Source organism: Strigops habroptila, chromosome 4 (genome assembly GCF_004027225.2).
Source record: "Strigops habroptila isolate Jane chromosome 4, bStrHab1.2.pri, whole genome shotgun sequence".
NCBI classification, from domain to species: domain Eukaryota; kingdom Metazoa; phylum Chordata; class Aves; order Psittaciformes; family Psittacidae; genus Strigops; species Strigops habroptila.
The window spans coordinates 34,239,034-34,265,095 of NC_046358.1; the positions used below are offsets into that span (position 1 = coordinate 34,239,034).

At 41.0% G+C, this 26,062-nt stretch overlaps 1 protein-coding gene across 39 annotated transcripts in view; it reads right to left on the reverse strand.

The window, feature by feature from the left end:
• The window catches only part of NRXN3 (neurexin 3), a 997,539-nt gene that overhangs the window by 656,986 nt on the left and 314,491 nt on the right, over window positions 1–26,062 (reverse strand). For all 39 annotated transcript variants that reach the window (XR_003991147.1, XR_003991145.1, XR_003991143.1 and 36 more), the window contains one exon: window positions 23,358–23,741. Coding sequence is in view for 32 of the 39 variants with exons in the window: in XM_030484277.1 (XP_030340137.1) it covers window positions 23,358–23,741 (384 nt within the window). In the remaining 7 variants the exon portion in view is untranslated. The remainder of the gene's footprint in view (window positions 1–23,357; window positions 23,742–26,062) is intronic.

Below are 26,062 nucleotides of genomic sequence, written 5' to 3' on the forward strand. Positions count from 1 at the left end.
CTTGTGGAAGTTGTGAAGATTTAGTCAGTGTTGACAAATTCTGAGAGATCCTCCAATCAAAAGAACCATAGATCTATAAATTATGAAAGCAGTTGTGACCCTAAACCTTTCACTTTTACCACTGCTGCCCATTTTATTCACTTTGAAGTTCAGGGCAGCAGTGGTGAATACAATGAAGAGTATCATACTCCAAAAGCACCAGCCAGATGTCACAGTTAAATAAAGCTGAATCTTCTTCAGCTGCTTCTATCAGTAGACTCACCGAGCTAATTCCTGAGGCTTGAGTTTACTCCAATACCAAACAAGACCAAATTTTGAAATCACCAGGTATCTTAGACTGAAAATACCATTTCTATGCAGAAGACTTTCAAATCACCTTCTACAGTATCTATGACTTCTGCTGAAATGCTTGGATCTTTCCTGCTCCTAACTGAAACTCAAAAGCAGTCACATAGTCACCCCATATCAAGACAGTTGCATCCACTTACAGATAAGATGTGAGAATGTACTTATGTCCTGTGTTGCTGTTTTTATACTAGACATAATGCAAAACTCCAGGTTGAGAGTTTTGATGGTGAATAGCCTGCTATTTTTCCTGCCTAAAGCACTTCTGTCCACTGTAATAAAGTCCAGAGGGACATTTACTCTCCAGATTGCTAGCAGCAAACCAGATGTGATGTATTTTCTTACAACATTTCTGATCCATTACATCAAATTATGTCAGATTAAATGCAGCCCATCAGGGATAAGGGCTTCCTCAGACCTGTAAATTGACTCAAACATAAAATTCAGTGTCTGCTTATCAGTGACTGCACCTCCTGCATGACATCACTTTCCATACAACTTCTTCACTCGATGCTGGACAGCATATCTGCAGAATTAACTGCCTGGGAAGGAACTCCCAATGAGAGGGCAGGTAATAAAAAGCATCATTTCACCATGGTACTCTCAGGTTCTCTAGTTTCCCAAACAACCTCTTTACGTGCTAAACCTGAAAGTCTCACAGACTAATAGCAAGGAAGAATTGGTTCGGCCACTGCATCAGTGTCAGCCCTCGTGCTATTCAGAACAGCAGTAAGGACGATACAGTCAATATCCCTGTCCCAATGGTGGGGTGAAGAACTCAAATATCAGCCACTCATTCCTAAACACCAGAGTTCAGAAATACTTTAGGCAGAGGAAAAAAAAGGGAGTTTTGTAGTCTCAACCTAAAGATAGTTTTTTTCACATCCTAAAATTGCTGTTTAGAATGGCCTGTGCTCTGGGGAAGTCCAGGACAGGGAGAAATAAAGCCACCTATAACAAGTATGACATGTTTGCTAACCTGGGTGGCAGACAGGAAGTTCAATCTCTGAGAATAGGTCTGATTCCAATAAAAATTTAGGTATTTGATAAAAAATGTCGACAGCCACAGCCTTAATGTTCTGTACAGTGTAGTTTTGCTTTCACCTAAAATGTCTCCTAGACCCTTAAGGGCAGGAGAGATGGAACTAAGAGTAAATTGCAAAAGACATCCCATTTAGTTGAGTGGGATCACAGGTAAGGTCAGGACAGTTAATCACTACGTATTTGCTGAAAATTACCCACAATGGTAATTATATGCACAATTCTCTTACAGCGATTAGCTCTTGTTGATATGAATATAAAATAGGTACCTAGTAAGAGTTAACTCTGTAACAAAAGGAAAGGAATAGATCAGAGTAAAGAGAACATTCAAAACTGGAAGCCAGGGTAAGTCTGGGGGGTGGCCACATGTTCAAATATATGCTTGGAGGACATGTATTATTTGGCCAAACCTCTAAAGTGTATCAGAGAAAGTGAGATTATTAGAATGGAGCGCAGTACAATTTAACAAAGCATGGTAAAAGCAGATGGGAGCATGGCTATCAGATTAACTTTGCATAAAGGCTGTGGCAAATCCATCATGAGGTTTTCCAGGCTCTGAGACAGCCTGAGTAGAACTGGCCCTACTAGCAAATTGTGTTTACTTCAGACATGAAAATTTTTCTCTTCCCTCATTATACATATCTGAAAAAGGGGCAGGGGGAGAGAGTCTGACATTTTCTTCTATTTCAAATGGTATTTCTCTATAGTGATAAAAGCCATTAATTGTTATCGATGAAAACTGGGGGAAGAGGGGGAGAGGGAGGGGGGAGAATGGGCATGTAATTACAACATATGAAGGCATTCTTTCAGCTTTTCAACAACTTTGTTGCTCCAGTGGTACCTAACCCCTTCTCTTTGGCTTTCTGTAGTATACTACTGTTTCTGCACACATAGGAAAGAGATGAGAAAGCTGGGCTGCGACTCTGTAAAGGCAGGCTTCAGCTGCAGGGAGCAGGGCTCAGGTAAAGAGAGGCAGATAGGAACAGCCCCACTTATGTGCCACTCACCTCTGCTCACATTTCAAAGGAGTCATGCAACCAAGCCCGAAAGATAATAAGCAGTGAAAGCTCTGCAGTAAGGATGGAGGGCAGGGGGGAAGCCCACAGCTGAAGCATGCTCACAGAACCACATGGTATCAAGCCTTTGTATCCCAGATGGCCTCAGCCCCTAATGTGGAAGCCTTCTCACAAGAGATGTGAAGCTAAATCAAAGCCAACACAAAGAAACAGCTCTTATAGTCCAGATCTCTCTACATTCTAGAGGATCCTGTAAAATTTCAGAAATTATTTAGACAAAAATTATTTCCAAGCAACAGGAACTGTTTGAGCCTGAATGTAACAGCTGCCTACTGGGACACCTTCAGTTTGAAATTAAGCAAATTGCAAAAAACAATCTAAACCAGCTAGCTGCATGTACTCACCTGTCAGATTTCCCTCTCCTACTGTTTGTGGCATCAGAATATGGCATTTCCTTTCCCCCACCTTTCACATTTTTCTTTCCCCTGTTACTGTGCAAAAAGCCTATACAAAGAATAGCAAAACCAGCCAGCTACCTGCAGAAGCCAATAAACAGAGCACATCAGATAGTTCCTACCTGTAAAACAGAATTAAGATTTTGTTATATTTTTCAAACCTGTTTGCCTTCCCATTTCCAATCAACTCCAGAAAACAACAAACCAGAAGATGCAGAGTGCTGCCAAACACTCAATATCATTATCTTCAATGGGAGTTAAGGGGCTGACATTGCCTTATCAGTAATTTCATCACGTCAGAAAAACATTCAGCATGATGTTAAGGCAACAAAGGTTGTATCTAGTCTCATTGCACTATTTCCTCTGGAAAACTCTTGGTTACACCTGCAGCCACTTGGTCTTCCAGAGCATATCGCTGCTTCTTTACACTGCATAAACACTCCTGCTGCATCAGCTAGACAGAACACCACCTCCACAAAGGGAGGAACACAACAGAAGAGCACAACTCAAGGAAGACAGAAAAAGCTCTCACTTTCCCAAACAGGAAGCCAAGTTCTGAGCCACTAAGAGTATGACAGCTATGGGGTTTGATCAACAGCACCAGTCACAGGGCAAAGTGAATTCTGTGAGCACCAGGCAGGTCCCTTTCTCCTATAAAAATCCTACAGAATACAAACTTTTCCCATAATGTCTCAGTCATTGTGGCTCAGCTTTGGTTTGTAGGTACTGTACTTTAAAAGAAGAACAGCTTTTAAAGCTTGTTCTATCCTTAGCTTCTCAGATGCAGTGGGAGTACTTTTAAACTGATCCTGAGCAAAACTGAATTTCTCACTTCTAAACCCTGCATTTGCAAAATTATCTGCATGTAATGTTCATTGAGAGTTTCCTGAGCTAAAGTTTAAAGGATCAATCTAAACTTTCCCAGGATGCAGTTACCTTTTTTATTTTGAAGCCTGGAATTGCAGCCTCTCTCTGTTTTGTTGTGGGGTTTGTTTTTTTTTTTTGTTTTGTTTTGTTTGGTTATGGTTTTTGTTTTTTTAATAAGGTCTTTATCATGTGATCTTTGAAACGGCATCTCAGGGCTGAGGTTATTTCAAAGTCTAACTTCCCTCAGCCTTAGCAGAATTTTTCAGAACTAAATTCATTTATAGACCCTAGTCCCAGCTCTTCAGGAAATTCAGTCATTTAAAAAGATCACAACAAGAACATGGAATTTGTGGCTGGAGAGCATACTTAAACCAAGAAAGGAGAACTACCAATTTCCCTCAGTTGGGAACCCGGGAGTGTGCACATTTTCTGTGAAAAAAATAGAAAGTATTCAAATATTGAAGACAGTTTCCAGTAAACGATGAAACTGATGGATTCACAGTTCTAACCTCCCACAGCACCAGTTCATTTTTTTAACTACTAGATAACATTATTTATTTAAGAAGAAATATTGATTTCTCCGTTTCTAGGGTCCTGAAAAAGCAAAAAAGCTTGATTTTACCTATACAGTAACTCTGCTGCGATACTGAATTTCACAGAGGCGTCTATGATGTGGAAAACAGAGTTAAGATTTCCTTAGTTTGGAAGAAGAGGCAACTTCTCAGAATTAAAACATACACCGAGAAAATACAAGAGGAAGTGAAACTGCCACCTAATGGTGAAACTGTAACTTTGAAGCAGGCTTAGCAGCCACCACACAAGGACACAAACGCTGCTTTGACCTGCATGTCTTGAATTCAGATTGACAATCATCTTCTTCAGCAACATTTAATCATATGCTGCTTCATACAGCACTGACTGCTGGTGAAGCAAAAGCGCATGTTTTAAGTGACAAAATATATCTTCATCAGGGATGTGATTACTTTCTCAGGCTGCCAGATTTGATTCCCAGTTTCATGCCACAGATAAGAGACTGCAAAACAAAGAATATAATAAAGCCAAAGTTCAGTCTCAAATTTTTTGAGGACTGATAATGTCATCTTAACTTCTGATGAAAACTACCAGCATTGGAGTGTAGAAATGCTACCAAGTCAAACCCACTAAATTACTCCACTGATACTGATTTACTGGTCATTTCAGCCATTCCAGAACCAAAGTGCTTTCCTTTCAGTTGTCTATCATTTGCCTCATGATCTGGGGGTAAATGTCCCAAATCACTTTTCTTAGTGACTCAAGTATGGGCAGAATTTTTTGCCTCATTATGCACCAAAATGAGAGGTATCTAGTCCAAATAGGTCGGTATTTCCTTCTCCACTTTGCTGAAACAAAATTTAATAGGACCTCTTTATTATTAAGCCCCTAAAAATGTTGACCTATTATCTAAAGCAGAAGGACACAAATTAGGACTCTTGAGATCTATGCCACAAGTCACTTTGTGATTCTCCTCCTTTACTGGATCTGAAAGTAGGAAAGAATTTAATTTACCTCTCTACAATGTATTTTTAGATCCTTGCTTAAGAAATCATTACAAAGCTAAAACAATATTTTAAAAAGAGGCTGCAAATAGAAACACAGAACAAAATCAACTCCTGCATTGAGAATATTATGCATCAGCCACAGACACATTTGGAATCTACTTCTGACAGGTCATCAGAGTCTAACTTTACACTATCACTAAAGACAGCTCAATTTACTCCCGTTTTTCATGGGAAAGTGAGGGCCGGTGAAAGCTGTCAGACTGACGTGATGAAACAAGAGTACCTAGGATCCATACAAAAAGAATGCTTCCTTCATATAACACTCTAACTTGCTATTATCTTAAAGTAAGAGTCATTCAAGAGTTTAAAAACTCGTAGCTTAATACATGAGCCATCAATCCCGATACCTCTGGAGAAAAGGGATGTTAAGCTCTTTACCCACAAAAGCAGACACGCAGCCTCTCTTGCACAAAGAGTGAGCCACTTCTCTCCATTTTCAATATAAAGTAATTCGTAGGCTCTTACGCTGGGCTCAGTCATGATCCTGAGAGTTGCAATACAATATCTGTATAGTACAGCATGTTCTGCTTTCTCCTAAGGGTTCCTGGAGGGGCTGTGAGGGTACAAGGGGAGCCCCAAGGGGTGGAAAAACTGTGTGTATTTAGCTATATTAAGGAAACAGTACACTTCAGTATATATTTCAAGTCTATTTGAAGATAAAAACAGCTTAAAGCTTTTCCCCAAAGGGAGTGCCTGTAGGAATTAAACAAGTCAAGTGAGCCAGCAGCTGCCAGGTGAGCAGAGCAGGCAATGGGGATGCAGAGGCCGCGGGTCCCAATGGCTGGTGCACTTGCTCAGGCACAGCGAGGGGCAGATGGCAGTGCTGCCTGAGGCCATCAGATGAGGAAGGAGACTGCAATTGAGTCTTCACTTATTCCACTAGTGCTGAGAAGTACTTGTTACGTGTTTTTTTCAAGGGACAGCGGTGTGGCTCCTCCAGGAGTGGAAGAGAATGCAGAGACATACAGAAAATCACAGTTGCTTTTGTGTACAGTGTCACTGTCACCAGCTCTCACTGTCACTTGCTGGGCAACGTCCCAACTATCCACTCATGCCTGCACGAGTTCTGGATCAGCATGCACTGTTTCAAAAGAAGCTTTTCCTAATTTACGCCGGGAAAGGAACAGAAACAGCTCTACACTACAAAGAACATCTGTTTTCTAAAATAAGCAGCTGACATACTGTGACCAAACAGGGAAAAGGGTAGGTGCTTTAATAGGATGACATTCCTGTCCTTGATTTCCATTATTTGAAGTCCTCAGCACAATTTGAAAACATTAAGATGCTCTCCGGAATGTCTTTTGAACTGGCCTACTTTCACAGCAGAAACAGAGAGAAATAGGAGCCAGTTCAGCCAGTGTCACACTGTAAAGCCAAGGTGGTGTATGGACATAGCCCACTGCCCTGAACTACTTACTATTCCACCACCACTGGGTTGCTGGTGCCCCCTTTTTGGTTGATCCAAGAGCTACCCACCACCTGATCACCGTACATCAGACAGGCCATGAAAACTTCCCAGAATATCAAACTAATAAAAAACATAAAAAGGACATGGAGCTGTTGGAGCGAGTCCAGAGGAGGGCCACGAGGATGATAAGAGGGCTGGAGCACCTCCCGTATGAAGACAGGCTGAGAGAGTTGGGGCTGTTCAGCCTGGAGAAGAGAAAGCTGCATGGAGACTTCATAGCAGCCTTCCAGTATCTGATGGGGGTCTACAAGGATGCTGGGGAGGGACTCTTCATTAGGGACTGTAGTGGTAGGACAAGGGGTAATGGGTTCAAACTTAAACAGGGGAAGTTTAGATTAGATATAAGGAAGAAGTTCTTTACAGTGAGAGTGGTGAAGCACTGGAATGGATTGCCCAGGGAGGTTGTGGATGCTCCATCCCTGGCGGTGTTCAAGGCCAGGTTGGACAGAGCCTTGGACCATGTGATTTCGGGCAAGGTGTCCCTGCCCATGGCAAGGGGGTTGGAACTAGATGATCTTAAGGTCCTTTCCAACCCTTACGATTCTATGATTCTATGATTCTATGACAGTAATTCCTTTGGAAAATGGAAAATAATCTACAAGCCTAAAAAAATGTAAATCAGTATTGGAAAGGGGACAATTCTTGACATCACTTGAAACATAGACGTTAAGACTCTATAGATACACCACCTGTTTCTCTTTTAAATACTTCACATAAAGAGAGACTCAAAAGGGGAAGAATTGAGGCACAAGACAGTTTTTTAAGATTTCAATTAGCCTTTTATTTGGACTAGGATTTATTTACTGCAGAGTTAAGCATCTCTCATAGTTACAGATTCTCTATTTATATCTGCTAACTGTGCAAATTTCCTGGTTCCCTGATTCCAGACCAGCTGCTGGGCACAGCTGTGCTCCGACAAAGGCACCAAAACCAGCAGGATTGCTGCAGGACTGTCATACTTCCCTAATTTCATCCGCATGTGGAAGAGGAAATCACAGTGCTTTTCTCACTCACTCCTGACACAGCTCAACAGTACAACATCAATCTAATTAAAAAAAGCCCCTACAGTAATAGATGCCCAGTCTGAGAACCTCCCAAGTTTCCACAGCTTTTAAACATGGCACTAGCACTTCCTCCACAAGGTACAAGGTTGCTAACACAAAGAATACAGGAATCTAGGTGCATAGTCACTTGCAAAACCCTTGGACTGAGCAGAGGATATCCTGTGAGCAATTAGACATGTGGAGAGATCAAGGCACAGAACTGCAAGCAAGTTGGAGTCTGGCAACAAAGGAGTTTCTGTTAAGGGAAAGAAGGGGATGTAAAAGCAGATCAACTAGGCAGAGGACCAAACTGCCTCATCAACATACTGCAGCTGTATGACCACATACAATGCTATTTGGCATCTAAATCTTCAAGCAGGTTTTTGAATGTGAATTTCATATTTACGCAGGCAGTGAGCTCGAGGTTGCAGCAAGATCAAGGCTGCACCTAAGGGAGGGGACTAGCACATTCCCTACCTGGCATGCACAACTGGCTACTGGAATCCCATCCTTGCTTCCCCCCAGTTACTGGCACTGTGCTGGCTCTCATGAACATCATCCTTATTTAATGGCCTCTTCACACTGTAGGCACATAACTTATTTTTCAGGATTTTAGTCTAAAAGCTGATGGGCTCCTAAGCACTCTACAGGGCAACCCTGAGGTTTATCAGAATTTAGTGCTTTTATGCATCAGAACCTAATTGATTTACCAAAGATCAAGCAAACTACATGACTGAGCAGAACTAAATGCAACTAAATGTCAGACTACATTGTTGTTGTTGTTTTGAGGTTTTATGCTGGTGAGCAATGTTGGGGATGACAGCCTGGCAGTTAGAAACACCTGCCACAAAGGAGAAGACTTAGCACTATACTTACTTGCTTCTGCTCATACACTGGATAGAGAACAAGCCTTCCACTACGCTCTCCTTTACCATCAACCTGGAAAGATCTTGGATACATGCTACACTTCCCCATGCTTCTCTTTCTCATATGAGTCAGTAAATACCCCTTCTAATTGAGATTTGAGTTTAGGATTTGAAGGTTTTTGGCAACAGCTTTTTTCTACAGACAATACCTTCCTCAATGACATTTCTTTCTCATTTGATACATTAACACGTGCTACATAATATTGTTTCTAATTTGCCTAAACATGGAGTTTGTTCCACAACTCTTTAGATCTAGGAAAGAAGCTAGAGGTAGCAAAATGTTGCTATTTTTATACAATAAATTATTCTACCCTTCCTAATTCAGTATGAGTTATTATAATAAATAATTACAATAAGAATCAAACAAAATATAATTTGAGAATCAGTGTCTTGCATACCTTATAAATTTATTCATGTTCTCACTAATTGGGTAAACATATCCAGTCATTAGCCAGATTTAGAAAGAAAAATAAGTCTTTTGAAGTTGGAAGACATTTGCAGGTTTTCATTATTCTGAGGCATACATTTCACGGATCCATACAAGCTAGAAACAGAAGAGCTGGCCAAATCATGCAGTTCCCTTCCCTTCTTTCCCTCTTACAAAGTATATTTCATTAAAACGTATAGCAGCCTGGCCATACTTTGCTGTTTTATCCTAATTTCCAGTTTCTAACTGATGAGATTTCTATCCCTTCTCAAGGAATCCTGCTATAGCAAAACAAAGCAAAAATAAACACAGCTCACTGTTGAGATGCTATGATATTCACCATTTTCCCTTCTTAATTTAATCCAATATTTAGTTAGTGTCCTGTGAACTTCCTTAAATAATTCAGCTTCCTTGGGAACACAGTCCTCCCATCAGAGCTGATTCGTCACACCCCCCACCGCAGGTTACCATTTTACCAAGCAATACGTACTGAACTTTTCTAATCTTTTTCCATAACTCCTCCCCCTTCAATCTCCGGATTATATCTCAACTTTTTTTTTTTTGCCAATTTTCTTCATATTGTTGGATTTCAGTCTAAGCTGCTCAACAGCACTCTCTTCACCATTCTTATTCTTCTTTTTAATAACAAATAGCCATGAAAGCTTGTTCAGGGAATACACTTTTTATACTCATATTTTTGAACATAAATTTCTACACACATGACTAGGAATACTTCTCAATAGCACGCCTGTAGCCAAGTATCCAATGTCACTTCATTAGTACACAACTTAACTGGTAAGGAGTTGATATTCAGGCTTATTATCTTGGCAAAGGTCAATGGGTAAAACTATTTAAGGCTCCCTTCTTGTGTGCTCTGTAAATCTCATATTACTACCGAGTTAAATACATTTAAGCCAATCGCTGACACACCATACAAAATCTCATCATTTGTTTAGTGCTTCGTAAAGGGCAATGAATAATTTTACCTTTTCAATGCCAAAGAAACTAGAAAGTTTTTTCCCCTTGAGTGGCTCAAGTTCTCTGGCATTTGATCTACAAAAGGTTGCTTGTATACCTCAAAAAAAAATCCAGCACCGTGTCTCAGCAACCACACAATGACTGCATTAGCATTGCAGGTAGAGAGAAGCACCACAAGACAGAAAGTCACTGCTGTTATAAAGAAAATCTCTGACCTTTAAGGATTTTTAATAAACATTGTGGGTCTAGGCAGTGTTGTTCTTTTAGGGATATAAACTCAAATTATTAATACACAAAACCAAAAGCTGCCCACATTTCTGTTCTGATGAAAAATAAAATACTATGTGTCAACTAGAACCAACAGAAAAATGAGTTAGATAACACTAAAATTAATATCAATCACTAGGTCAAGTTTTCTACCTTTCTCAGGGTAGGATGTCCATTTAAGCTCAAGAAAACTATGGAACAGAAGGTCAAAGAGTAACAAAAATAACATTTTGCTGGTCTTTAACTTCTCTCATCCTACAATCTGAAGCTCTTTATGATTCATTAATTTTTCACCTTGCAACCCTTCTATGACTTAGGAAAGTATCAAGTATCTGAGGTATTTGCAGGTGGGAGAAATAAAGCACAGAAAAAATGAACTTGTCTGTAGTGATATAAGCCAGAACAAGAATCCTAAGGCATGTCTATATTGTATACTTTTATGAAGCTCTGAAATCCACTCATTAGCCCAGCAATGATGCTGAATTTACATGACACAAGTGCCCATGCTCACACAGTTCACCTGCAGGCAACTGTCACTGGAGCAGTCAGCAGACAGTCTTGCAGAGCAAACAGGACTGCACACACTGTAGCACAGGGTGCTCTGTGCCCAATTTCCAATAGCATTTGTTGTGCCTTAATCCCTGGTCCAGGGGATTCTTTTAGCTCTCACTGTCAGATAACATTTCCTTAATGTTCATTTCTTCCTTAAGTTAAGGCTTGTATGACTTCAGTTTTGTCTTATAAGCATATCTTTACTAACTTCCTCCTTGTATTAGTTAGTTGGAGTTCCCTGGATTCTGGTCAGGCACACAGGGAAGGATAGATGAGTGCATGCAATGCTGGATAAGAGAGAAGCTGACCCATGGGAGCTGTACGGTAATCAGCTTTTCATTACTGCATGGCTGAAAGGCCAAAGTGATTCATCAGTGCTCTTCCAAGTGGGAAAACAGGAGAGGAGGAAGGATGAAGGAACTCAGGTTCTGATACGGATTATCTCTATCCTATCACAGTATATAAAGTATTTATATCTAGGAACTGCTAATAAAATACCCCAGGACTATATCACCATGTCTGTAGAGATCTGTAAGTATTATTTTAGAGACATCAGATAAGTGTTTTCAAGGTGGAAAAAGTAGTTTAGTGGCCTAAGAGTCTAATGACTAAATAATCTGATATCTTCGATTCAGACATTTAAATCCCAGTAAAGTAAATGCAAGCCCCTCAGCACGGGTCTGTGGCTAATTACTTTTGTAATCTTGAATCTTACTGTAGGTACCTTAATTGCTCTATATCACAGTATCCCAATGCATAAAATGATAATGATATTAATATCTTTTGAAAATACTCCGTATATATGCAAAAATGGCACTTGTTTCACTGGATTATCATTTTGCACCCTTATAAACAATTTGATGTGGGTTTGTTTAGCTTATTCTGATAGTCCAGACAGGTAGAGAGGTCAGCAACTTATTGGCTTTCTCCCAGCTATGACTTTGCCAGTTCCTTATAAGTTTTAAGGCTCCTCCTTGTGTTATCTACATACAAGGATATAAGAATTCACCCGAGTCCCCATCTCTGGTTTTCACAGATGCAGCAGGGCCCCACATCACTACAGCAGAGTAGCTGCCTAAAATCTGTTGTCAGTGTTCAAATATGGTCTCATCAGTGTCAGATGGGTTACAGTTCATTGCCTGAACGGTTCTGTCTCATCTCAGTACTGAACATATCTCCAGCCCCAAACAGAAACAAGACTAATGCCAGGACCCCCAAATCTCCCTTCCTTCTTTCTGCCCTGAAGCCCTCCTGGGTAGCCTTCACCAAGGAGTTACTCAAAAGTGCAATCCAGAAGCAATGTGGAAGCAGGAAAAAACAATACACAGCCACCTGTAGGCACCTAAGAAAATGCCGAGTTACAGCTCTTGTCATGCACAATCTCTTCTGCACCTACCAGGACACTCCCTTTCAATGGGAGAAGAAAGCTAAGGGTATCACACTGTTTTAATAGGATTTTGTCGATTAACTCTTTGATGGAGCATATTGATCAAGTGGATACAGGCCAATATCCCTCCCTAATCTGAGCAACGGGTGTCTGGGAAAAACAACACTTCTCAGCAGAAGGCACACGGCAGTTGTTCCAAAGCTGCTGCTCCTGGAAGACCTACTGACTGAGCCTTGGCACAGACTTGGTATGAACTGTAGGCAACACACACAAAGAGGGGTAAGTGAGCAGCTTCCTAACTTCTACGTCTTCTCTCTCAAAAAAAAAAAAAAAACCAAAACCAAACAAAACTGAAAAAAACCCCACAAAAACCAAAAGAACAAAAACAAAAACAAAAAAAAAAAAAACCACCAAAAAAAACCCACACCAAAAAATCCAAAAAAACCCCAAACAAAAAAAAAACCCCAAACAAAAAAAACCCCCACAAAAACCAAAAACCAACAACAAAAACAAACCAGCCAACAAAACATATAAAAGAGAAGAGCTGGGCTCAGCAAACAGTCACCAGCCAGCAGGAAAAGACAAAAGAAAAGAGAAATCACAGCAGTGTAAATCGACCTGGGGAGAAATGGCTAAATGAGGATGCTGATTGCTAATCTACAGCCTGTCACTCTGACTTTATAAGCAGGTTAGCTCAAGAGGCCGTGTATGCAAAAGCAGCCCCATAAAAGCACTGTCTTTCCCACTCTCATCTGTATTCACAGAGGACCAGGTTTTCATTTTATGGCTGCAATGTTCTTGTTTCTTCTGCAGGTCCATTAGCACTGTGCACGTTGCACAGTCAATACCAATTCCAGCCTACACTTTTCTGCCTTTTTTATTTCGACACGAGTCCTTCTATCTGGCTGGATTCATTACTCTTCGACATGGCTATTTGTGGTGTTTCTTCATGTTCTGATTTTGATTTTTTTTTAAAGCAGGCCAAGTGCCTTCAGCTTTAAATAAAAAATAAAAAGATAAAGCAAACCCAAAGTGAGCCATTTAAAAAATATCATGATAAATCACCTTTTTAATCTTTTTCATTTTGCCTAATTGCTTTACCTGAAAAGGTTGCAGGCTATAAAATGACACAAGAAAAAGACACCAGCCTTTTGTTTGACAAAGCTCTATTCATTCCTTCCCTCATCCCCTTTTCCCATATCCCAAGAAATCTTCCAGGACATTCCTTGCTCTTCCACACCAGACAGAAAAGTAAAATTTGATTGGACTGGAAGGTGAGGTGGCAGAAGGAACCCGACAGGCTTAGGTGAATGGCATACAAGCATTTGAACAAGAAACAGAACTGCAATGTTGCCTCAGTGAAAAAGAGGGTGACAGACTGGGACAGAAGTGAATCTCCATCCCGCTGAACTCTGAACAATCTCTACCGCCTTCACCAAGGTGGCTAATGATAACTCCTTCACACCACAGCAGTGCTCCCAGCATCAGACTGGGACTGGTGAAAAGTGAACTGCCAACTATTACCTATGCCTTACACTAACCATATCCTCAGCTGACCATCCCTGTGTCCAAGAAGAAAAGCTGGAATTATTAAATACACAGCTTTGAGGCAAGCACCTCGGCTGCAGTGCTAAATCATCCTCCAGTAACACCTGACAGGGAGGGAGAGGCTAAAATTCAGTGCTGGTCAGTCCTACAAGAGGACAGAACACTGTCTTTTGCCAATCACTTGTTCATATGGAAATCATCACAAACTCCATTTTGTCCTGCTCAGTTCAATCCTCCGCCTCTTGCTCTGTTGCCAGGGCTGGGTGCACTAAGCTGCCTCATGGCTCTTTCTGTCTTCAGCAGTCACATAAGGAACAGAGAGGAAATCAGAGCTACAGAAGAAAAGTTCCTTATTTCACCACACTATTTAGCAGCTCTATCAAAGACTGGGCAGATCAGGAAAACTGACCTACCTTCTAATCTCTAATGGAAATACTGCTCTTAGAGATGAGTAAGGTGTATAAAGAATAGCTATTCTGTGTATATTTCTCATTCTGAGCACAAGCCTAGGACTGCGCTGTCGATCTAACATGCTTTTCAGCTGAGGGCTGAATTGCCATTTTGCATTTTTGCTCATTTAATAAAAGGTAGTGGATAAAACCTCACTATTTAAAATACCGTACTCTTCTCAGCAGTTTGAAATGTGGCCTGTAGTCAGACTGAAAAGTCTGATTCCACAAGTCTCCAATTGAATCCTAAAATCCTAAACTCTGGTGCTTTGGCACAACTTCCAACAGTAATTCACTCCAACCTGCCCTGTCCTTCTCCCTTTAGCAGTATCATAACATGAAGGATTACAATTCTTCCTTGTTCAGAAATGGAAAAATGCTAAATTGGTCAAAAGAACACAAGATCTGGATGGTAGAAAACCCCTACCCAAAGGGACCAGGCTGACCACAAGAGAACCAGTGTCAAATGCTTCACACAAGTCCAGGTAGATGAGGTCAGCTGCTCTTCCCTTATCCACCAATGCCATAACCCCATCACAGAAGGCCACCAAATTGGTCAGGCATGATTTGACCTTAGTGAAGCCATGCTGGCTGTCGTAAATCACCTCCTCATTTTCCATGTGCCTTAGTATAGGTTCCAGGAGGATCTGCTCCCTAATCTTACCCAGCACAGAGGTGAAACTGACAAGCCTGTAGTTCCCCACGTCTTCCTTTTTTTCCTTTGTAAAACTGAGTGTTATGTTTTCCCTTTTCCAGAAGTGGGAATTTCACCACACTGCCATGACTTCTTCTCAAATATGATGGATAGTGGCTTAGCCACTTCATCCGGCTTCTTCAAGACCCATGGATGCATCATCATCATCATTATTATAAGGCAGCTTTTCTTGTATATCCTCCCTGCGGCTGTGCCTCTTCAGTGGGATGACTTTTGCATTAATATGATAGATATTTCCTGAGTTTTACATTTTACCTATCCACCTACACCCCACCTATAATCATGACGAAGCAGGAAGTCACTCTGAAACTCGTACCAAGGTTTGATTTATCAGCATACAGTTTCCCTCTTCTGCACTTTATCTCCCAGTTTTAACCTCCTTTTTCTCAACTACACAGAAAAGAAAGGATGCTGATAAGGAAGCAAATAAAGATAATGAAAATTATCTTTCCCTTATGCATTCTCAGACCCTTTAGCAGAGGGAGAATAGTTTCTCTCTAAAGAGCAGTACCTTGGAGTCTGGTATGTAGTGGTAGTGGATCCACCAGGACCACCCTGAGATCTGTGGATTAACTGTGTGTAAGCGAAGGCGGAGAAACCAAGCAGATTGGGATAAGCCAATATACATCACCAAGCAGGACCTTTCTGTGCTTATGGTGATGGCTCTGCTTTTGCATATTCTTTCCATATCACATAATAGACTCACGCAATCAATCAAAGTGTCCAAGGGACTGCCTATCTCCACATGGAAAGAGAGTCAATTAAGGGAATATCATGAATACCAAGCCTTTCCTCTCTCCCCGAGATGAATAGAGAAGGAGAAATGAGACAGAAAATGCACTGTGCTAGTGCCTGCCTTTCAGCTTGATGGGTTTGACTGGGCAAAGCAGAGAGATAGAGAAAGCTAATTTCACAGATAATATCTCCAAGGTCTATATAGCAATTTTAAATATTGGAAATAATTTTTCATGACAAATTAATTTAATTCCTCCTGGCCACTTCCATCAAGATATTACCATTAGTTGTAGGGACAGTTGGCAGTCTCAGCAGAAACACAAACTGGTCTGATTCGAGGGTATGGAAAGGAAGGGGCGTATGAAGCCACAGAGACTGAGATCAGCCACTGAGCAATAAGATACCATGTAGTTTGAAGTGACTCTTGCACCTAGTGTAATCAGTTCATCTCTAGACACCTGACATAACACAACAGACATGGAGCATTCTCAGAGTAAACAGGAACATTCTGAATCATACATGTGATCATACACGCCATTATATGTCTTGCTGGGAGTTACCTGGGAAAACTAGGATGAAAAGGTGAAACAGTATTTCCTTTCTTCATGGTGACTTACCACTTCAAATGATCCAAGTTTTAGTAAATTCTACCTTCCCCTGACAGTGTGATTCAGGCAAAACTGACCTGCTGTGAGAAAGATGTCCTTTAATCTGAGAGTTATCTGAGCAGCATTATGCCTTGACTTACAGATAAGGTGTATTTTGTAGCTTGCATTAAGAAGCCATTGTTCTGAGCTACCATTTAAAAACCAGCAGATAAAAAAACATACACCACTACAATATTAGTCCTGTAGAAGAGGCCTATGCTAACAAAAGGATAAAATGCTAAAAAGCATTAACCAAATGTCCTTATTCATCTACCCATCAACATCTTTTTTTGTTGTTCAAGTGCTCTTCACAGGAGCTGACTGTAGCACAAAATCTAATACGGTTTTAGATAATCATATTTCTTGAACTGGGAAGACCTTGTGAAAGCTACACTCAGCAATGAACAGATAGAAACACAGAAGTTTAGAGAAAAACAGCAGAAATTATCTTCTGTGCCATCAATTACCATATTCAGATGAGATAAAGAGCACCTGGAGTACTAGCAGACTCACATGCAGCATGGAAGGCAGGAGTGGCCTTAAATATCAAGAGCATATGATGATGGAGACAAGATGAAGAAACAGGAAAGAACACAGACGAAAAATCATACCCATGTCATTATAAAATATAGGAGAGACAATCACTTGATTTTTATACAGTCTCAGATTTTCCAGCTGCTCAGCAGATGCTGGTGGAGATTGCCACATCAATAAGACTCTTCAAAGTTAAAGTTCAACAGCCTAAAGACCATGAAATGATCTTCTCCTAAAAAGATGTAATCACCCTGACTGCAGAATTAACTCCACACTCTTCTGTACTAAGGATATCACAAAAGCATTACAAGGCAAGAAATGGCATCACTTGTGCTGGAAGAAACGTACATTCAGAGTGCCTTTTGACTGAATATATGCATCTATGGACAACAAAGTTATGATGAGTGGAAAAGATTACAATATAAATCCACAGAAGTGAGACACACTAAAATTGTTCCTTCATATTGTTTCTCTCCCCTTACAAGCCCCACCTTGGCTGCCATGTCCTTACTGGAGCTAGCACATCTCATGAGCATCTTGGGAATTGCTTGAATGTTAGAAGTTACCCCATGGAAGGCAAGGGAAGGATGAAGAGATGGAGGATACATACAAGCCTAATACAGTAGAATAATCGAGCACTTATGCAACCAACAATAGCCTCCTGCTCTGACACCCAACCATTAGGGAGAGATATGAGGCAGCTAAACACAGAAAACCTGGGCCTGCATTTCTTGAGCATAAGAATTGTGTACAGCATATACCACAGTAGTAGCTGCTTGGGCCAGCCATAGAGGGAACAGCCACAGGTGTTGAAAATGGATTGATGGCAAGTGAGAAAACGAACTGCTCGCACAAATGCCCTCAGCAAAAGCTAACATGTCTGAGATCATATTTAATGGAACAAATTGAAATGGGTGTGAAGGGATTGTGTGAACTCTTTTGCTAAATTCAGATAGAAACTTTTTTTCTCCAGTTTGGAGACATTTTGGGAAATTGTACAATAGGGACCTATCTGTACTAGTAAGTCAATGAACAGATAAGCTCTAGAACAGACCATCTGATTTGTAACATCTTTCACTTTATCTCATGAAATCATAAAAATTACACTGATGTTTTGACTTTAGGAAAGTCTTTGAATATTCAAGATCCAGCAAGGATTAAAAGCACTAAAACACTGCGGCAAAGGCTTTTCTCCTAATGTGTCCAGCACCCCTGGGAACCGTCAGTCCTATAAGAAAATCTATTTTCAGAAGTTACTTAGCATTACACTGCAGGCTCGGAAGATCTGGACAGTCCAAGAAGCATCACCACATTTGAGTTTTTTTAAACAAACCTTCAAATATGGAATCATCAGCAAACATCCTCACTGAAATGACAAAGAAATCTATGCCGCTACCTGTACTTGAGATAGCAATGCATGCAACACTTAAACCATGTAGTAAATGATTTTGTAGCATTTCTTATTACCATTAATTTTAGAACAACTCCATTTATTGCATACATAAGGGACAGATGTGTGTTGTCATTAAATTGTTCTTAGCAAACATTGCTGTAAAGGTACTTGTCAGGTAACAAAATGCGTAGCCCTATGCTCAACATTGGCATTGCCAACAGCAGGTACACTGTTCACAAACAGTATGCCACAAACCACAGAAAAATCCTGGTTTGCTCAGGATGTTAACCATCCATCTGTGAGCAAACCCAAACACGAAGGGACACTGGTTTCAGCCCGTGGGAGAAGAACTGGAGTGAGCTATCTCTGTCTTGCTGTAACAAACAGTGGGCGCAGCTCAGCAAAAGGAAAAGGCTAGACCAAGACTTTTATTTTTGTTACCTGGAAAGGACTCAGGCAGCTCTGAGCAATTAACTTCAAAGGTTTAAAATCTAAACCTCAATGTCTTTTATTTCAGTCTTAAATGGCCAGCAGCTCAGACCAACCTGCTTTCTTTAATTTTATCAGTATATACCTCTTAATAAAAATTAAAAGTCCAATCAAGGTACTTAAGTAGGAGAAAGCATTAAAAAGTGAGTGAACAACAAGATTTGATTTTCATTGGCCTAAAATGATCTGATTTTAAGTCATCTTTTGCTTTGCATCCTTCCTGAGCTTTTGCCCTCTGCAGTCCCTCTCCCAGTGTTTCAGTAGAAGGAAAGCATGCAGAGAGCCTTTGGGATCTGTAGTAGAATAGACCTCATGCAACTTCTTGACCCATGGAATTTTCAGTGCAGCTATAGAAAATAGCTAATGAGAACATAACACACACTCCCCTCCTCCTGCCTGTTTAATGCCAGGGCTTTGGGGTCCTTTTCAGAAAAGTTCACGGGTTGTGAGGAGGTACTTTGTTATCACAGCAAAGTACATCATCCTCCACGACCAGATTCAACTCCCACCTCTAACACCTTAAGTGCAATTAACACAGGGCTGCAGTGACCTGATGCTGCAACTGATGTCAAATACTAACAAATTAGAAGCCAAAGGCTTTTTAAGTACATTAAGTACTTAGAAAACACTAAAGATCCTTCACAGGTAGCTGCACCAATGCATCCTTCCCACCTTACTGCATTGTCTGTAACAGCCCTCCAGCTCATCTTGCTGACAAGACTTGCAACTCACCCTAATTTCTACAGGGTTCAGTGTGTGAAGGTTCTTCACATGCAACAGGAGGAAGTGTGCTACCCATTGTGTTGGATCCTTTTTGTCAGTTCTCCCAAAGCCTGCCCCATCTCTGATGACCGGAAAGCATTTGGGAAGCATTCCCATAGGCTTTCAGGTATTTTATGTCCTTTATTTCAAACTAATTAGCAAAATGGCAGACCTGTTGGAACAATGCACTTGAGAACAGAGAGGCTGCACTGCATACACTGTTCTCTGATACTCCTTTCTAAAACCCTAGGATTCAAGAACGACTAAATACGACCAGAAGTACAACCTCCAACGATTTATTTTTTTTCCCCCTAATGCCCCACACACCACAACCCAAGGCCTGGCAAACTCAATATAAAGCCTCAATATGTACTTGCAATCATAACTTCCATCACAAATCCACTCTGCTGTGCCTGCCATTCATTTCAGAGACACCCAAAACCTACCTTTCAGTTTAGGAGTCTTGCCGGCATGATTAAACCTTGCTCTCCACCAAACATATTCTAATCAGATATAACAGGAACGCAGGAGAGCTCAGGGAGCAGGGGGAGGCAAGATCATTACCACATTATAAAGCACTCAGAACATCACTTGCAGGAGGGATTGTGTCCTGTCTAGTAGCTTCTTTTCTATTTGCTTTATACCCCCACCCCAAACAAGACATCCTTTTTTGTCAGTCTGGTAGCCTTGGCAGCTTGGTACTATCAATTCCTTCACAGCACAGTTACCTTCTGGAGCGCAGCAACACTGAATTATCAGACCAGAATCTGCACATAATCAATAAAAGGCAAATCAACAAAGGGAGGCAAGTAAATCATGTTATTGCTTTGAATTTCTCCTAAGAAGCAACTACCTCACTCCACTGACTGCACAAGGAACTTAAACATTAGCACAGGTCCTCACTGCCAGGCTTCTACTTTTTTTAATCTTAGAGTACTTATTCAAGGCATCTAAAGAAGGAAGTCACAATACTGCTTTAGCTGAGTTGATGCCACTTGCAAAGCCAACAGAATCTTATTCCCTGGCCTGGTGCTTGGCCATGCCACTGCTCTCTTCCAACAGCTACTGCAGTATCTCTGAAGTTTCTTGTCCAAATTCTGCTCTGTTTTCAGCAGCTCCTTAATTTTAACAGTGGCTCGAAAAGGCTCTTCTCACATATGATTTCCAACATTGTCACACTGAGTTAGACTGGGTAGCAGAGAACCATAAGGGAAGATGATAGAAAACGGGGAGCTCAAGGATTTAAGAAAATAAATAACTAATGGTGCGTTACCAGCCTGTGGTGGAAGGTGTGAAATGGAGACACATCTTGCAAACTGCCAGCATTTGCTGCTGCCTTTGCTTAGCCTCATAGCCTGACTATGTTCATTGAGAACTTCTGCCCATGAATCCCGTTGCACTTTCATCTCCTCTCCCTTCTGCGTCACCTGCCACTGGCTACAGAGTCTTTTATGAAGACTAAAGAGAGTCTTGTTTAGATGAGGTACTTTGTCTCAGCCTTTCTGAGGATCAAACACTGATGTTCATTTACTCTACTTTTTACAGCAAGGACTTGAATATAAGTATACCCCATAGAAGCCTTCACAATTTGTCTCCCAAGAACATTTCCTAGTTAGTACAAGAAAAACATACAGTTAACAAAAGAACCAGAGCAGTCCTTTTTGACTCCCTGACATACCCTGCTCCTTGGGTGGAAGTTGTATCAGACATGAACTAGTCTTTGCCATGTCTCACCCCATCTCTTCTTTGTAACTTCAATTACCCCAAGGAAGGGTAATTAGGGACTTCAGTACCCCTAGAAGCCAGGGCACTTTAAGACTGAAAACAACTTTGTCTGCTTGCATCACTGCAAATACTGAATGACTGATGAGATACTGGAATTGTAAGAATGAATTTGAGGCCTTGGCAGCAGTTCTCTGCTCTGTACCCTCCCAGACTGCAGCCGCAGTAAGGTTTCTCTATCTGCACAGAAGTACTGACTGAGCAGACCTCTGCAACCAAAGTCTGTACTGCATCCAGTGTAACTTGCTGAAGGTACAGAGGTGTTACTTCACTGACAGAACAAACTCCCACAGGCTTTAGATATAGGTGATATACTGAATGCCGTGTATTTGTATTATTTCACCACGAATAAAAGGAATCCAAACCTATTTCCTAACTATGACATAAGTAATTTCCTTTTTGAGTTCCTTATAGATTTATAGCAGTCCTTCATATGGCAAAGTATAAAATGTATGAGAAATACAGCATTATAAACGTAAAAATGCCGTACCTGGGAAAATGGGAGGTAGACTTTACCACCAACAACAAATGAATCATCTGCTTCTTCTCCTGGAGTTGTACATATGCCTTCTGTATTTTTAGTACCTTAACGAAATGTTAAGTACGTATTTTGCTTTGTGATAAAGAGTGATTTTCCTGGTAACCAACAGGCACCGAAGATTACTTATTCTAGGTTCCCCTGCCCCTTAACCCTTCATCCTACATCTTGGGCTGCAAACCCAAGAGTTACACTCCTCTCTCTTTACAGGACAGAAGTCTAAGGACTGAGTAAAGAGTCAGCCCTCCTCAGATGACAGATGGCAGACAGGAAAAGTGGGTCAATAGCTGTCTCTTATTAACAGAGCTAACCTGCTCCTTCTTTCCTCCCCTTACGCACCAGCCAATTTTAAGACACATGCTATAACCATTAGGCCATGGTGCCAAGTAAGGTAATAGAAAGAAGTGGATGGAAGCCCTAAGACTCTGCTAACAGTATACAGTGAATTCTTGGGTGTACTGTGAGTCCAGTTCAAGAAGAATGCAATACAATGGCCAAATATTAACAGAAAGATTGTTTTCAATATAAGAATAAACCTTTTAAAGGAATATTTTCTTTTCTCAATGATCTTAGCCCTATCTGTTTGTTTAGGGGTTTTTTTGAACCACTCACTTCCCTCATTTTGAGGGTGGCACCAGCACAATAAGGATAACAGTTAATGGAGCCACCTGGTATTTGAGAAATACATAGCTCAGATACCTTACATTAGTAAATTCTGTTCCATGTGACCTAGAATACATACGTTTTGCCTGCCTATACCAGCACTACTTCTGCTTCATATCTCAAATCATAAATCTTTAAATCATATAAATCTTAAAATCTTTAAATCTTACTTTAAATGAGTAAGAATAAGGTGCAGGGAATTTCCTGACACCTCCTACAGATTTGTCTCATCAGAGGTGAACTTGGAGACATGTTGCTGTTAACACTATCTCATTAGCTGGCTTTACCCATGAACAGCCATCAGGGAAACCCTATTATGCAAAAAAAGAGAAAGACTAGACAAAACCAGGATACGCTGTCTATCCCATGGAAGAAAAATCTCCGTAACTCAGATTCACACTTGGTACTGTTTCCAGTAATTTGCATGAGACTTCGCACATGCAGCGGTATTTTCTGCCTTAGGAGACAAATCACGCTCAGCCAAAGAAACTCTGGAACCTGCAGAAAAGGTTTTTCAGAAGCCTTAGGGAATGAAGTGGCAGATGAAGAAGGCAAGCTTATGAAATGAAGGTGGGAAAGACTGGAAGGAAACGATCAGAGAAGTAGTAGGGACTGGAACTTAGCATTGGGAAGACCAACAAGAGCAGGAAAAGTCTCATGGAAACACTGGATTTTGTTCTAGTTCTGCATACCTTCATCTCTGTGTAACTGAGGTCAGAAAATTCAGCTTACCTCGCTCACATGTTCTACCCCAGTAGCCGGTGCCAGTGCAGTCACAAATGAAGCGGTTCCAGCCATCCTTGCAGACAGCATTATTCTTACATGGGTAGCTGTCGCACTGCTTGGTGCTGAGGCGGGAGCAGGAAGACTTGACTCCTGCGGCATTCTGCGCCTCTGCCAACTGCCGGATGTTCTTGCTTCGTCCATCGATGAACAAGTCTCGGATACAGCCAACGTAGCCATAGTTCAGCATCGCTGTCCAGAGCTCTGTAGGAAGGATGAGTCCTGCCCGGTTCTCAGGCAGCCCACCAAGGTACATGTCACCTTCCAGATCAAGGATCTCACTTTCGCCACTGGCAGTGAATGGGGTGCGTCTACTGTTCACTGATATCGTACCTAAATGAGGAGGATAAGGAGACATTACCACTTTTACTTACAGGCTCAGTCTAGTTCACTTTTTTTCCAATAACTGAGTGAGGTTTAAGATTCAGTGAAGGAAAATGAAGATTCCTCCCTACCCAGATGAACTTCTAACAGAGATAGTGTCTTCCACACACCACACAGCTCCCTCTCCTCTTGAACCACAGGCCATGAATTCTTCTACACAGTGACTGATCATCACATTGTTTGTATCCCAACTTGCATTATAAGCACACAAGCATAACAATTCAATGTTAACTAATAATGTGTAAAAAACTGAGCATTATTCAATGGTATTCATCCAACAAAGCAAAGACCTACTGAGAACATACAGGATTTTGATGGTATCAGGAATGAAGAGAAAAAAAATAAGTGTATTAATTGACATTACATAGCTTCTCTAGAAAATACTTCATCAGTACCTCCAAAACTGGACCTGGATGATGGAACTAAGCAGACCCTCATCAAGCTTGTAGAGGACATCAAAATTTGGGGGAATGGTGGATGCAGAGAAAACACAAGGTGGTAGCAGAGAAACCTTTACAAGGTGGAGTAAAAGACTGATAGAAATGCTTGACATAAACCAACAATAAATATTAAGTCCTATGCTTGGGGTAGAACAACCTCACATGTAAGTACAGGTTGGAAACCAGCTGGGTAAGGAGCAACTCTGTAGAAAAGGACTTGGGGATGCAGTGGACAACAATTTGGACATAAGTCAGCAGCGTGCACTTGCACCCGCTCGGCCGGGTGACAAGAGACTGATCACAGGTTGCAGCAAGGGAAACTCCAACTCCAGAGAAAGGAACATTTTTCACCATGAGGTGAAAACATTTTGACCATGAGATCAAACATGGGAACAGAAACCTCAGAGAGGCTGAAGAATAACCATGCTGAAGGCATTCAAAACACAACTGGACATGGCCCTGAAGAAAGCTTCAATTTCAGCAGAGTTTGGACTAGATATCTCCAAAAGTTTGTTCCAAAATAAATTATTCTTTGGTTTTACAAAGGAAGTTATGTATTCTAACTTCCATTTTAGAAACAGAAAAATTAAGGTAGAGACAGACAAAGGTTATCTCTGTAGAACTGTTATTATTATAACTAGTAGCTTCCATATGGTCCAAGCAAGACATGGGCATAATGCACTGAGGCCATTCCTCTATCTTTCAAGAAATTGTCCCAACATGTAAAACAATTAGAACATATAAAACAGAAATGTAATTAGAACACAGGCAACAGGTGCAGAAAAATGAAGTGATTGGTTTAAAGTCAGACAGCTCAATCAAAGGAAAACAGGGAACATAATGCAGATCTCACACCCGAGAGCAGTGTACTCTTCAGAAAAGCATTCAGCAGCTTCTGTGATAGGGACATCTGCCCACCAGACACACAGCGAATAATCAGCAGTTCACTCTCCCTGGCTGTAAATCACCACATCCAACTGCCTTGTTATTAAGATATCTGTCCTCAGAGACAGCTATCCAAGCTTTAAGATTAATTTCACATCATTGCATTTTTATCATACACCCCTATGATAAGGTGAGAGAGTTTAGTTAATAGGGTTAGCTCTATTTTGTTTCTCTGTGAGAAAGTGCAGTTGTGTACACATGCTTTTACTTCAGCTGTAATACGTGTTGTCTTAGAGAACAGCACGTATGACACAGACACAAGGTATTTCATGTGTGTGATATTCAGTAGTAATTTAGGAATAATGTCAGAGGCAGTAGAGTGCCAGAAGCAACCAAGGCATTACAAATTAAAGGCTCAAAGAGAACCATTGTTATTTGATGAATCATTCCGAAAAACAAGCTGCAGCACCACAGACATTTTCCTTTTTACAAAGTAGGAAAAGAGAAGATGTGACAATACACCTACAGTCATAAAAGCAGCATGTCACGAAGCCACAGGATCGGAGCCCCCATTCCAGCATCTCTGCTGTTACTCCTCAAAAGCAGCATGTGGAGTACATGTTACTCAAAAGACCAGAACAGTCTAAAATATTAGACGGCTGAGCTCCAGACAGCTGCTACTTACAGGGAAAGCAAACACAACCTGCAAAAAACACAAAGCTAAAGAAACATCCAAAAGAGAAGAAATAACGGATACCAAGGAAAAGTGTAAAACCTGGCGAGAGAGAGAGATGATGATCAAAGGAAATAACCTAGCCAGCAGCCTAAACTTTCTGCCAGTGTTTTGTACCCTGCAGCTGTTTGTGTAAGGCGATGGTACTAGCTCAGATGCACAGCACTTTTAAGATCAAGCTCCTGAGATAGAGAAATTCTGAACTGACCCTA